The 13,982-nt window shown below is 38.5% G+C and overlaps 1 protein-coding gene across 1 annotated transcript in view; it reads right to left on the bottom strand.

Annotated features, from left to right (window-relative positions):
• Nucleotides 1-2,012: 2,012 nt before the first annotated feature.
• LOC128642224 (uncharacterized) overlaps nt 2,013-13,982 on the bottom strand; it is a 103,230-nt gene continuing 91,260 nt past the window's right edge. The window contains exons 17-19 of the mRNA XM_053694923.1: nt 10,420-10,496; nt 10,037-10,338; nt 2,013-3,840 (exon numbers count right to left, since the gene is read on the bottom strand). Coding sequence (XP_053550898.1) covers nt 3,645-3,840; nt 10,037-10,338; nt 10,420-10,496 — 575 coding nt within the window. The 3' untranslated portion in view covers nt 2,013-3,644. The remainder of the gene's footprint in view (nt 3,841-10,036; nt 10,339-10,419; nt 10,497-13,982) is intronic.

Genomic DNA, 13,982 nt, shown 5'->3' with positions numbered 1-13,982 from the left:
GTACCCTCAGTAACATAGCACAGTACTGTAATCAGAGAGGCAATACACCTGTATACATAGTACCCTCAGTAAGATAGTACAGTAGTGTAATCAGAGAGGCAATAGACGTGTATACATAGAACCTTTAGTAAGATAGTACAGTAGTGTAATCACAGAGGCAATACACCTGTATACATAGTACCCTCAGTAAGATAGTACAGTAGTGTAATCAGAGAGGCAATAGATCTGTATACATAGTACCCTCAGTAAGATTGTACAGTACTGTAATCAGAGAGGCAATAAACGTGTATACATAGTACCCTCAGTAACATTGCACAGTACTGTAATCAGAGAGGCAATACACCTGTATACATAGTACCCTCAGTAAGATAGTACAGTAGTGTAATCAGAGAGGCAATAGATCTGTATACATAGTACCCTCAGTAAGATAGTACAGTAGTGTAATCAGAGAGGCAATAGACGTGTATACATAGTACCCTCAGTAAGATAGTACAGTAGTGTAATCAGAGAGGCAATAGACCTGTATACATAGTACCCTCAGTAAGATACTACAGTACTGTAATCAGAGAGGCAATAAACGTGTATACATAGTACCCTCAGTAAGATAGCACAGTACTGTAATCAGTGAGGAAATAAATGTGTATACATAGTACCCTCAGTAAGATAGTACAGTAGTGTAATCAGAGAGGCAATACACGTGTATTCATAGTACCCTCAGTAAGATGGTACAGTAGTGTAATCAGAGAGGCAATACACGTGTATACATAGTACCCTCAGTAAGATAGTACAGTAGTGTAATCAGAGAGGCAATAGACGTGTATACATAGTAACCTCAGTAAGATAGTACAGTACTGTAATCAGAGAGGCAATAGACCTGTATACATAGTACCCTCAGTAAGATAGTACAGTAGTGTAATCAGAGAGGCAATAGACGTGTATACATAGTACCCTCAGTAAGATAGTACAGTAGTGTAATCAGAGAGGCAATACACCTGTATACATAGTACCCTCAGTAAGATAGTACAGTAGTGTAATCAGAGAGGCAATACACCTGTATACATAGTACCCTCAGTAAGATTGTACAGTACTGTAATCAGAGAGGCAATAAACGTGTATACATAGTACCCTCAGTAACATAGCACAGTACTGTAATCAGAGAGGCAATACAAGTGTATACATAGTATCCTCAGTAAGATAGTACAGTAGTGTAATCAGAGAGGCAATAGACGTGTATACATAGTACCCTCAGTAAGATAGTACAGTAGTGTAATCAGAGAGGCAATAGACGTGTATACATAGTACCCTCAGTAAGATAGTACAGTAGTGTAATCAGAGAGGCAATAGATCTGTATACATAGTACCCTCAGTAAGATTGTACAGTACTGTAATCAGATAGGCAATAAACATGTATACATAGTACCCTCAGTAACATAGCACAGTACTGTAATCAGAGAGGCAATACACCTGTATACATAGTACCCTCAGTAAGATAGTACAGTAGTGTAATCAGAGAGGCAATAGATCTGTATACATAGTACCCTCAGTAAGATAGTACAGTAGTGTAATCAGAGAGGCAATAGACGTGTATACACAGTACCCTCAGTAAGATTGTACAGTAGTGTAATCAGAGAGGCAATAGACCAGTATACATAGTACCCTCAGTAAGATAGTACAGTAGTGTAATCAGAGAGGCAATAGACGTGTATACACAGTACCCTCAGTAAGATTGTACAGTAGTGTAATCAGAGAGGCAATAGACCAGTATACATAGTACCCTCAGTAAGATAGTACAGTAGTGTAATCAGAGAGGCAATAGATCTGTATACATAGTACCCTCAGTAAGATAGTACAGTACTGTAATCAGAGAGGCAATAGACGTGCATACATAGTACCCTCAGTAAGATAGTACAGTACTGTAATCAGAGAGGCAATGTTTGTAGTTTTAAATAAATATAGACTGTTATTTGCAATTTAGAACAAAACAAACAAATAAAAGACGGAAGCAGAGAAGATTGTGGTCATTTTTAATAATTTTATTTAAAAATGTTAATGAAAAAGTCTGGATTTTGGAATTTGTAGCTGTACTCAAAGGGGTAGATTTATGAAATGTTGGACGAACTTGATTCGCTGTGGGGATCATGTCAGCCTGACATTGCTAAATGCCAACAGGATACGCTGTCAGCATTTATCATTGCACAAGCATTTCTGGTGAAATGCTTGTGCAATGCCGCCCCCTGCACATTTGCAACCAATCAGCTGCTATCAGGGGGTGTCAATCATCCAGATCATATCTGATCGGAATGATTGCTGTCCGCCATCCCAGAGGTGGTGAATGAGTTAAGGAGCGGCGATCTTACGACCGCTGCTTCTTAGCTTTTGTTTCGAAACAGCTGCATCTGCAGCAAAATAAATCTACCCCTAACTCTTCTTTTCATTCCACTGGCTCTGTCATTCCCTGTATCACTCATATTTACTCCCTCTCTCTTCCCTCTCTCACTCCCTCTCTCTTCTACTGACATCACCCTCTCATAATCCCTATCATACTTCTTAAAGTGATGGTAAACTCTCCCCTATGTAAACACAGATCCGGGGTGTTAGTGATATTTAAATGGAGTGTAATCCATCAGTTGTAATGAGGATGCACTAAAACTTACTATTAAATATAGATATGAAATTCAAATACCCTGCACTCCATCACCCACTGCAAAATCAATTTTTCTGTGAGCTAGCGATCTGAATTGTTGTCCAATCAGCACTCTCCCCCTTTGGTTGCCTTTTTATTTAGCTAAAGCCCTGATTGGAGAACAATTCAGACCGTTAGTTCACAGGAAAAAATAACTTTTGAAGTGGGCAGCGGAGTGCGGGGTATTTGCATTTCATATCTATAGTAAAAATGTAAGTTGTAGAGCATCTTCATTACTTCATATGAATTAAACGCCATATAAAATATCACTAATATTCCAGATCTGTTTTTTTTAAAAGGGAAAAGTTTTCCATCACTGTAAAAAAGTGTCTGTATTTATATTACAGTCTGTATGTAATGTAGTGTGTTCTAAGCACACGTTTTATATGATATCATTTATCTTTATTTTATTCAAAATAAACATTAAGGGGCCCATTTATCAAGCTCTGGATGGAGCTTGAGGGTCCGTGTTTCTGGCGAGCCTTCAGACTCGCCAGAAACAGCAGTTATTAAGCAGCGGTGTAAAGGCCGCTGCTCCATAACCCTGTCCGCCTGCTCTGAGCAGGCGGACAGACATCGCAGAAAATCAACCCGATTGAGTACGATCGGGTTTATTGACACCTCCCTGCTGGTGGCCGATTGGCCGCGAATCTGCAGGGGGCGGCGTTGCACCAGCAGCTCACAAGAGCTGCTGGTGCAATGCTGAATACGAAAAGCGTATTGCTCTCCGCATTCAGCGAGGTCTGGTGGACTTGATCCGCACTGTCGGATCAGGTCCGCCAATCCTTTGATAAATATCCTCTATCATTTCTATAAAATACTATATTTATCTTTAGACATATCATTTAAACAAATTGTATAGATGTAGAAATCATAAATATTTCTTCTGTAATTTCACATATAAATAAAAAAGTGTTCCTTTTAAACTGAAATAAACAAATTGAAAAAAATAAATAAAAGTTCAGTCCAAAAACATCTCCTCAGCAGGGCCATCACACTCAGTTGTAAGGGATCCAACACAGCCTTTGTTTGTAGTCGGGTACTGATGCCTGATAGTTCTTACAACACAAGAAGGTATTGGTCGACAATTTTTTGGTCCTATGTAACCACCGTATAACCACAAGGTAAATGCTCGGTATGCGATCCTCCGATAGTCTCTAAAATGGAAAGAAATACAGAAATGATGACTTTTACTGATTTGTAGAAGTGTGCATTTGGTTTTGTCCCAATTCCAAGAAATGAATATACAAACAAAGGCATCCCGAAATTTAAAGAAAATGAATAAATACTGATGAAATTCACCAGTATTCATTATTTTCCTTTAAATTGTTAAAATACTTATCTTTAGCAAACTGAAGAACCGCGATAACAAGATCCTCATCTACAAAGCCGTGATAATAGGAGGCGTAGCGCAGCGGCTCCCAGGAGCGGCCGTGCTAAGCTTCCTATTAGTGTGGCCGGGGATCTGCAAAGATGTAACTGTTCTAAGAATATTCAGTATTCGTTTAGTTTAAAGTGAAACAAATTCCAAATAGTGCAGTAAACAAATATTTAGGTAAACTAATTTCCTCGAAAAGTTTTTCCGAAAAAAATTGGTCAAACCAAATTTATCACAGCTGCACATGTCTACTGATGTGTGTACAATGCTTAAATAAATGTATTTCATTATAAGTAATCAATGTAATTATATTGTTTAAAATACCCTTTATAATAACACTATACCAACAACAGTTAAAAAAAGAAATAAAACATCTAACATACAGCTAGATTAAAAGTTTTGCATTCATATTTTAACGCTGAAAAAATGGCCATTTCAGCGTTAAAACAGCACCGCAGTCATTACGAGGTATAGCTGTACAGCAAGCCTTACAGGGGTCGATTTATGAAGCAGCGGATGCTGCTTCCGACCCACTCCGCTTCAGATCCGCCTGAAGCAGAAGTTAAGAAGCAGTGGTCCTAAGACCACTGCCCCTTTAATCGTTCACCACCTCTGAGATGGCAGACAGCAATCAGCCCGATCGTATCTGATCAGGTTGATTGACACCCCCTGCTAGCGGCCGATTGGCTGCAAATCTGCAGGGGGCAGCATTGCTCCAGCAGTTCACCAGAACTGCTGGTGCAATGACAAATGCCGACAGCATATGATGTCGGCATTTATCGATGTGCGAAGGACATGATACGATACAGCGTATCATGTCCGTCCGCAGCTTAATAAATTGACCCCTTAGCCTGTAATACAACGTCAGTCCCGCACTCGTAAAAATGACGATTTTACATGGGACTTCCATAGGGCTGCCATTACAAGTTTTCCAGTGAGGCTAAAAAGCTTGCATTCAAGCCTATACCGACAAGATCCGTTTCGCAATCTGAGAGTAGTTATGAGTTTTACGCTACAAAACTGTTACATCAAACTCATAACTAAAGTGTTACAAAGTACACTAACACACATAAACTACCTATTAACCCCGAAACCGAGGCCCCCACATCACAAACACTATTTACATATTATTAACAGTATACAAACCCCCCCCCAAACCCACAAAATAAAAATAAAGTAAAACCTAATCTATCGATTGCCCTGAAAAGGGCATTTGTATAGGCATTGCCCTTAAAAGGGCATTTAGCTCTTTTTCCTGCCCTTAAAAGGGCACTCGGCTCTTTTGTGAAATGCCCAAGCTCTAATCTAAAAATAAAAACCCACCCCAAAACGAAAAAAAAAAAAATACATTACAGACAATAACAAACAAATTATCAAAAATAATAAAAATAATGGACTTTAGGGCAATGCCCTACAAATGGCCCTTTTAAGGGCCCTTGGTAGTTTATTCTAGATTAGCCTTTTTTATTTTGCAGTGTTTTTTTTTAGGGTATTAGAATAGGAATAATTTTTATTATTTTGTATAATTTAATTTGTTATTTTTTGTAATGGTAGTTTTTTTCATTTTTAGTAATTATAGTGTTTTTTATTTTTTGTAATGTTAGGTTTTTATTTTTGTAATGTAAGGTTTTAGTGTAAGGCAGCTTAGGTTTTATTTCACAGGTAACTTTGTATTTATTTTAACTAGGTAGTTATTAAATAGTTAATAACTATTTACTAACTAGTCTACCTAGCTACAATAAATACAAACTTACCTGTAAAATAAAAATAAACCCTAAGCTAGCTACAATGTAACTATTAGTAATATTGTAGCTAGCTTAGGTTTTATTTCACAGGTAAGTATTTAGTTTTAAATAGGAATTATTTAGGTAATAATTCTAAGTTTAATTTAGCTCTATTTTAATTATGTTAAAGTTAAAGTGTTACAGTTAGGTTTAGGGTTAGGGTTATGTTAGGGTTACATTAGGGTTAGGTTTAGGGGTTAATATAGTTAATTTAGGTTGTTGCGATGTGGGGGGCCGGCGGTTTAGGGGTTAATAGATTTATTTAGTGGTAGTGATGTGGGAGGCCAGAGGTTTAGGGGTTAATAACTTTATTTAGTGGCAGCGATGTCGGGGAGCGGCGGAAAAGGGGTTAATAGATTTATTATAGTGTGGGCGATATTGGGGTACGAGGGAATAGGGGTTAATACCTTTAGTATAGTGGCGGCAACATCGGGAGCGGCAGATTAGGGTTTAATAGTTTTATTTAGGTGGCAACGATATCGGGAGCGGCCGATTAAGGGTTAATAACATTATGTAGGTGTCGCGATGTCGGGGGCAGCAGATTAGGGGTGTTTAGACGTGGGGTTTATGTTAGGGTGTTAGGTTTAAACATAACTTTTTTCCCCCATAGACATCAATGGAGATGCGTTACAGAGCTTTTTATTCCGCGATCACAGGTGTTAGGTTTTTTTTTTTTTTTAGCCTGCTCTCCCCATTGATGTCTATGGGGAAAGCGTGCACGAGCACGTCAAAACAGCGCTTATATTTTGTGCGGTATGGAGCTTAAAAGCTCCATATCGCACACACAAGCTGGCTGTTTGAAAACTTGTAATGGCTGCGCTACAGGGGGTTAAATGGTTAAATGCGTTCGTTAAATTCCCTATAGCGCGCATAACTCATAATCTATCTGATAATTAATATTATAATACAGTAAATTAAAAAAACATAGCATTACAATTCTAAGAATATATATATATGTGCATCTCATTATATAAATATGCATCTCATATATATATATATATATATATATATATATATATAGTAAAGGAGAACTGGATCCAACGGACGGCCTCCGTTGTTAGATGCGATCCAAGAACAGCCGGCACACAGGAAATTTTTCAAACTCCGATTTATTCACAAAGAAGAGAAACCAGACGTTTCGGCTCTATCGTGAGCCTAGTCACTATGGACGTGGTAAGTTTATATACCGTGATCCCCCATGCTCATGGCATTGACATGGTAAAACGTATTCTAATAGACAACCACATGTACACGGGCCCTCCTATTGAATTTATTTTACATCTGCTGGAGTTCTGTCTGGAGAAAAACTACTTTCGCTTTGAGGACAAATATTTCCTACAGACCATGGGCACAGCGATGGGGTCGAATATGGCCCCATCCTATGCCAACATTTACATGGCGATGTATGAGGATGATCATGTGTTCTCCAGACGGAACCCCATCAGATTGTACAGACGGTACATAGATGATGTCTTTCTGGTGTGGAATGGCACATCAGAGAGTCTTGTTGAATGGGTTAGTGACTTGAATTCTCTTGACTCAACCATCAGATTCAAGCTGGAACACAGCAGGGATAAAATCCATTTTTTGGATTTGGAAATTTCCAAGGTCAGAACCATGAGGGGCTACAGATTAGAAACCACTTTGTTTAAGAAACCGACCGACAAAAATTCCATTCTCCACTATCATAGCTTTCACCCTAAATTCCAAAAAGAAGGTGTCAGTTCCTCTCAACTCCTGCGGGTGGTCCGTAACAACACGGATGACTCCCGTAAGGAAAAACAGTTGATTGAAATGTCTGAAAAATTCCTGGAGAGGGGCTACCCACCAACGCTGATAGAACAACAATGCTGTAAGGCACTGGATTTGACTCAGGACTTGGCCACCACCAAAAGAGTTAGGCGTGAACAACCTAAACGACTGAATTTTATAACTACCTACACCCCAGGATCGAGGCTTACGCAGGAGGTGATTAATAAGAATTGGCTTATGTTGTCCAAGGACACAAGCCTTCCCTTCAAGGATATGCCGGAACCAAGGGTGGTGTATAAACGAGCAAGTAATCTGAGGGACCTGCTGGTGCTAAGCGACCCTACACACTGCTATGAAAAACAGATGTGGTTGAACAGAGGAAAACCGGGTTGCTACAAATGTGGCAGTTGTGTCACATGCAATAATCTCCTAGCAGGGACCACCTTCCAACATCCTCACAACAACAAGAGGTATAAAATTAAATATAGACTCACCTGCTCCACGGACTTTGTGATTTACGCTATCATTTGCCCATGTTCCAAATATTACATTGGAAAAACTGTGACACCGTTCAAGGAACGTCTGGCCAACCACAAGACGGCGATCCGTCAGGCCATCGATAAGGGACGGTCAGAACAGCCGGTGGCACGCCACTTTTTGGAAGCTGGCCACAGTGTTGCTTCACTACGAGTAATTCTTATTGATCATGTCCCTCGTCATAGGCGAGGGGGGGACAGAGGACGAGCATTGCTGAAACTGGAGGCCCGGTGGATCTTCACCTTGGACACAGTAACACCCCGAGGATTGAATGCCAATATAGACTTTGGCTGCTGTTACAAATAACCATGGACACTATGGGAGTCATCCGGCTACAATATGTTTCTACCTACTCCTTTGGAGTACGATGCCAATACTATGTTAATGAATTTCTTTAGCATTTTTAGCTTCTAGTTGTTAGCTACAGCCCACAAGCCCTGATACCAGATTGGGTATAGAGGGCTGTGATATATGTTGAATCATTGGTTTTTGTAGCTTGATTAGTTATTGCCTACAAATTGTGGCTAATTACCAGTATAATAGATACCTGTCTTTATGTTATAAGTTACTGCACTAATGTATGTGTGGGGCTCTTATTTTGGGCTCTTGTTTTTGTTTATCACTATGTCACTATACATTTGCGCCCATCAGATGTTTGGCTGCTGCTGCGACGTCTCGTACGCATCACCATGACAACCGGAGGTATGTGTTTACCTGGTGTTTGCCATGGATACCTGTGACACAGATATTCCCACACAGCGCGCTATGCCGTGATGACGTTGTGACGCGCGTGCTGGGAATCAGCTGGCTTCGGATGTCCAGGTGTGTTTGAGGTGCACGGGAGGGAGCGGCACCACTTTGCAAGCTGATTGGCTATCACTAAGTGTTGGGTTGGTATTTAGGGGTGGTGGATGTAGGTTCACATTATCCGGTCTGTATACCATTGAAAAAGGCTCACGATAGAGCCGAAACGTCTGGTTTCTCTTCTTTGTGAATAAATCGGAGTTTGAAAAATTTCCTGTGTGCCGGCTGTTCTTGGATCGCATCTAACAACGGAGGCCGTCCGTTGGATCCAGTTCTCCTTTACTATATGTATTTACTCTGCCGAGCACCTGGTGGATGAATAGCTGGCGAGTGCCGTTTCCTACGAACGATTTATATATATATATATATATATATATATATATATATATACATACATACATCTCATTATATAAATATGCATCTCATTATATAAATATACATATATATATACACATCTCATTATATAAATATGCATCTCATTATATATATATACACATCTCATTATATAAATATGCATCTCATTATATATATATATACACATCTCATTATATAAATATGCATCTCATATATATATATATATATACACATCTCATTATATAAATATGCATCTCATATATATATATATATATATATATACACACATCTCATTATATAAATATGCATCTCATTATATATATACACATCTCATTATATAAATATGCATCTCATTATATATATATACACATCTCATTATATATATAAGCATCTTGTTTTAATCATTATAACCTAATATAAGTAAGATTGATCCATATGTTTTAAAAATTCTTTAGAATTATTAATTTTATTTGTATACAGTACTATAGAATCAGGCAACTCCTTCACATCTATTAATTTCTGATATGCTGCACTGTATTAATGAAGGTCTTGAAAATATATTTATTTTTGGAGTATGGCAGTAATGGGGTTAATAGCTGGGGGATTTTTGTATTGGCAGTTAGAGGGGAAAAAAGAGAGAGAAAGAAAGAAAGGAAGAAAAAAAGAAAAAAAAGAGAAAGAGAGAGAAAGGAAAAAAGAGAGAGATAAAAAAGAAGAGAGAAAGAGAGAGAGAGAAAGATTTACCTTTCCTGCAAATCCTTTGCATCTAGTAATTTTAATTCCTTGTAAGCTGCACTGTATCGGTGAAGGTCTTGAAGATATTCCCGGTCTATCAGTCGGTTTATATATTGGTGTCGGCAAACACATGGCATCCCACTCCTTAACCAAGGATGTATTTTTTCTATCTCATTGCAACATTTTGATTCTACCTCGGTTGTCATCACTATACAGTTGGAGCAGGTGCACCAATCCACATTTCCCGTTCGTGATGACGTTTCTAGCTTTGTTGATGGATGCGGATTCCATTTCTCCTTTGCCGTAGTTTTCTATTTATTGCATTTAAAAAAATATTAAAAATTATAACACAATAAAATATAAATATTGTATAAAATACAATCATGACTTACAGGTTTTTCTCTTTCCTCTGTCCTATTGTGTTCCTCTGTCATTGTGTTTAGTCTACCTTTTGGTGCCACTTCTGTTTCTGAATATTGAAAGAAAAAAATAAAATTAAGCAGAACTCTTAGCAGAGGAGATTAGATAAGGATACATTATTTTAAAGGGACAGTTAACACCAGGATTTTTGTTGTTTAAAAAGATAGATAATCCATTTATTACCCATTCCAAGTTTTGCATAACCAACACAGTTAAATAAATATACTTTTTTCTTCAGTGATTACCTTGTATCTAAGCTTCTACAGACTGACCCCTTATTTCAGTTCTTTTGACAGACTTGCATTTTAGCCAATCAGTGCTGACTAGGTAACTCCACGTGCGTGAGCCCTATATTATCTATATGACACACATGAACTAACGCCCTCTAGTAGTAGTAAAACTTTCAAAATACATTTAGATAAGAGGCGGCCTTCAAGGTCTAAGAAGTTAGCATATGAGCCTACCTAGGTTTAGCTTTCAACTAAGTATACAAAGAGAACAAAGCAAAATTGTTGATAATAGTAAATTGGAAAGTTCTTTAAAATGACATTCTCTAACTGAATCATGAAAGTTTATTTTGGACTTGACTGTCCCTTTAAACATATGGACAGCTATGTCACAACATGGTGGGGCACATTAGATTATGCAGCCTAGAACCTTAATGTTTATTTCTAAAACATTTAAAAATCGAATATAATTTTTTAAATATTGCATATTATTCTCAGGCTAATCCATGTTTGAATATTTAGCATTTCATATTGATTTAAAAAATACTATTTTTTCCATATAGGTGTATACCACCTGTCCCTCTGTCACCAATTCCAACTACCAAGCTAAAATCTATCATCTATCTATCTATCTATCTATCAATCATTACCATGTATCTATCATGCTCATCTGTCTATCATGCTCATCTGTGTATCATGATCATCTGTCTATCACGCTTATCTGTATATCATGCTTATCTATTGTAAGAATATGTATAGCAATACTGACGCCATTTTGTCTTTAGTCATCCATTTTGCTTAAGAATGGTTTATTATAAGTTTAATATAACAGGTTATTATGCTGTGAGAAAATAATATGTTGATGTTCTAAGAAGAACATGTTATCTCAATAATTGGTCCAATGGCCTTGCTATGTGCTGGGCTATGCGCCCATATACACTTTTTATCTAACACTCCTCGCTTATTAAAAATACTCCTTAATACTCTTTTTTTACTCAATTATATTTTAATATGGTTCTTTTGTTCTAAGCTATACTGTGTAAGGTGATGTGACTATGAGTACATCATTGTTTAACCTTATATGCTGTAACCATTGTCTATAAAAGTATTGTATGCCTTATAATAAACAGAAAAGTGATTAGAATTTACTGTTCCCGAGATATCTTGTCAAGTAACCCATTCAGTTCCAGGTGAAGGTGTAGAATACTGCTAAGTGATACCCCCTCTTAAGATAACACCTAACATCTATCTATCTATCTATCTATCTATCTATCTATCTATCATGCTCATCTGTCTATCATTCTCATCTATTGATCATACTCCTCTATCTATCATGTTCATCTGTCTATCATTATCATCTATCATGCTCATCTGTCTATCATGCTCATCTATCAATCATGTTCATCTGTCTATCATGCTCATCTGTCTATCATTCTAATCCGTCTATCATGCTCATCTATCTATCATCTATCTATCTATCTATCATCTATCATTCTCATCTATCTATCTATCATTCTTATCCATCTATCATGCTCATCTATCACGCTCATTCTTCTATCATGCTCATCTACAGTATCCCACAAAAGTGAGTACACCCCTCACATTTTTGTAAATATTTTATTATATCTTTTCATATGACAACACTGAAAAAAATGATACTTTGCTACAATATAAAGTAGTGATTGTACAGCCTGTACAACAGTGTCAATTTGCTGTCCCCTCAAAATAACACTCAACACATAGCCATTAATGTATAAACTGTTGGCAACAAAAGTGAGTACACCCCTAAGTGGAAATGTCCAAATTGGGTCCAAAGTGTCAATATTTTGTGTGGCCACCATTATTTTCCAGCACTGCCTTAACCTTCTTAGACATGGAGTGCACCAGAGCTTCACATATTGCCACTGGAGTCCTCTTCCACTCCTCTATGACAACATCACGGAGATAGTGGATGTTAGAGACCTTGCGCTCCCACACCTTCCATTTGAGGATGTCCCACAGATGTTCAGTAGGGTTTAGGTCTGGAAACATGCTTGGCCAGTCCATCACCTTTACCCTCAGCTTCTTTAGCAAGGCAGTGGTCATCTTGGAGGTGTGTTTGGGGTCGTTATCATGTTGGAATACTGCCCTGCGGCCCAGTCTCCGAAGGGAGGAGATCATGCTCTGCTTCAGTATGTCACAGTACATGTTGGCATTCATGGTTCCCTCAATGAACTGTAGCTCCTCAGTGCCGGCAGCACTCATGCAGACCCAGACCATGACACTCCCACCACCATGCTTGACTGTAGGCAAGACACACTTGTCTTTGAACTCCTCACCTGGTTGTCGCCACACACGCTTGACACCATCTGAACCAAATAAGTTTATCTTGGTCTTATCGGTCCACAGGACATGGTTCCAGTAATCCATGTCCTTAGTCTGCTTGTCTTCAGCAAACTGTTTGCTGGCTTTCTTGTGCATCATCTTTAGAAGAGGCTCCCTTCTGGGACGATAGCCATGCAGACCAATTTGATGCAGTATGCGGCGTATGGTCTGAGCACTGATAGGCTGACCCCCCTTGTCTATTTCCCAAAGACAACCTCTGGATAAGATGCTAAGCACGTGCACTCAACTTCTTTGGTCGACCATGGGGAGGCCTGTTCTGTTCTGAGTGGAACCTGTCCTGTAAAACTGCTATTGGTCTTGCCCACCACGCTGCAGCTCATTTTCTGGGTCTTGGCAATCTTCTTTTATAGTCTAGGCCAACTTTATGTAGAGCAACAATTCTTTTTTTCCAGATCCTCAGAGAGTTCTTTCCCATGAGGTGCCATGTTGAACTTCCAGTGACCAGTATGAGAGAGTGTGAGAGTGATAACACCAAATTTAACACACTTGCTCCCCATTAACACCTGAGACCTTGTAACACTAACGAGTCACATGACACCGGGGAGGGAAAATAGCTAATTGGGCTCAATTTGGACATTTCCACTTAGGGGTGTACTCACTTTTGTTGCCAACGGTTTATACATTAATGGCTGTGTGTTGATTTATTTTGAGGGGACAGCAAATTCTGTCTATCAGGCTCATCTGTCTATCATGCTCATCTATCTATCAGGCTCATCTGTCTATCATGCTCATCTGTCGGTCAGGCTCATCTGTCTATCAGGCTCATCTGTCTATCATGCTCATCTAGCTCATATTGTTTACTTAGGTTTATAACATGTAAAACAATGCATGAATTGTTTTTCTCTTGCAGTCATTTTTGTTGGCTGTGAAAAGATCACAAAACATCATATAAGTAACATACATTTTAACATAAAGCAGACAAT

This window comes from Bombina bombina, chromosome 11 (assembly GCF_027579735.1).
Source record: "Bombina bombina isolate aBomBom1 chromosome 11, aBomBom1.pri, whole genome shotgun sequence".
Taxonomy (NCBI): domain Eukaryota; kingdom Metazoa; phylum Chordata; class Amphibia; order Anura; family Bombinatoridae; genus Bombina; species Bombina bombina.
This window is presented reverse-complemented; position numbering and strand designations above follow the sequence as displayed.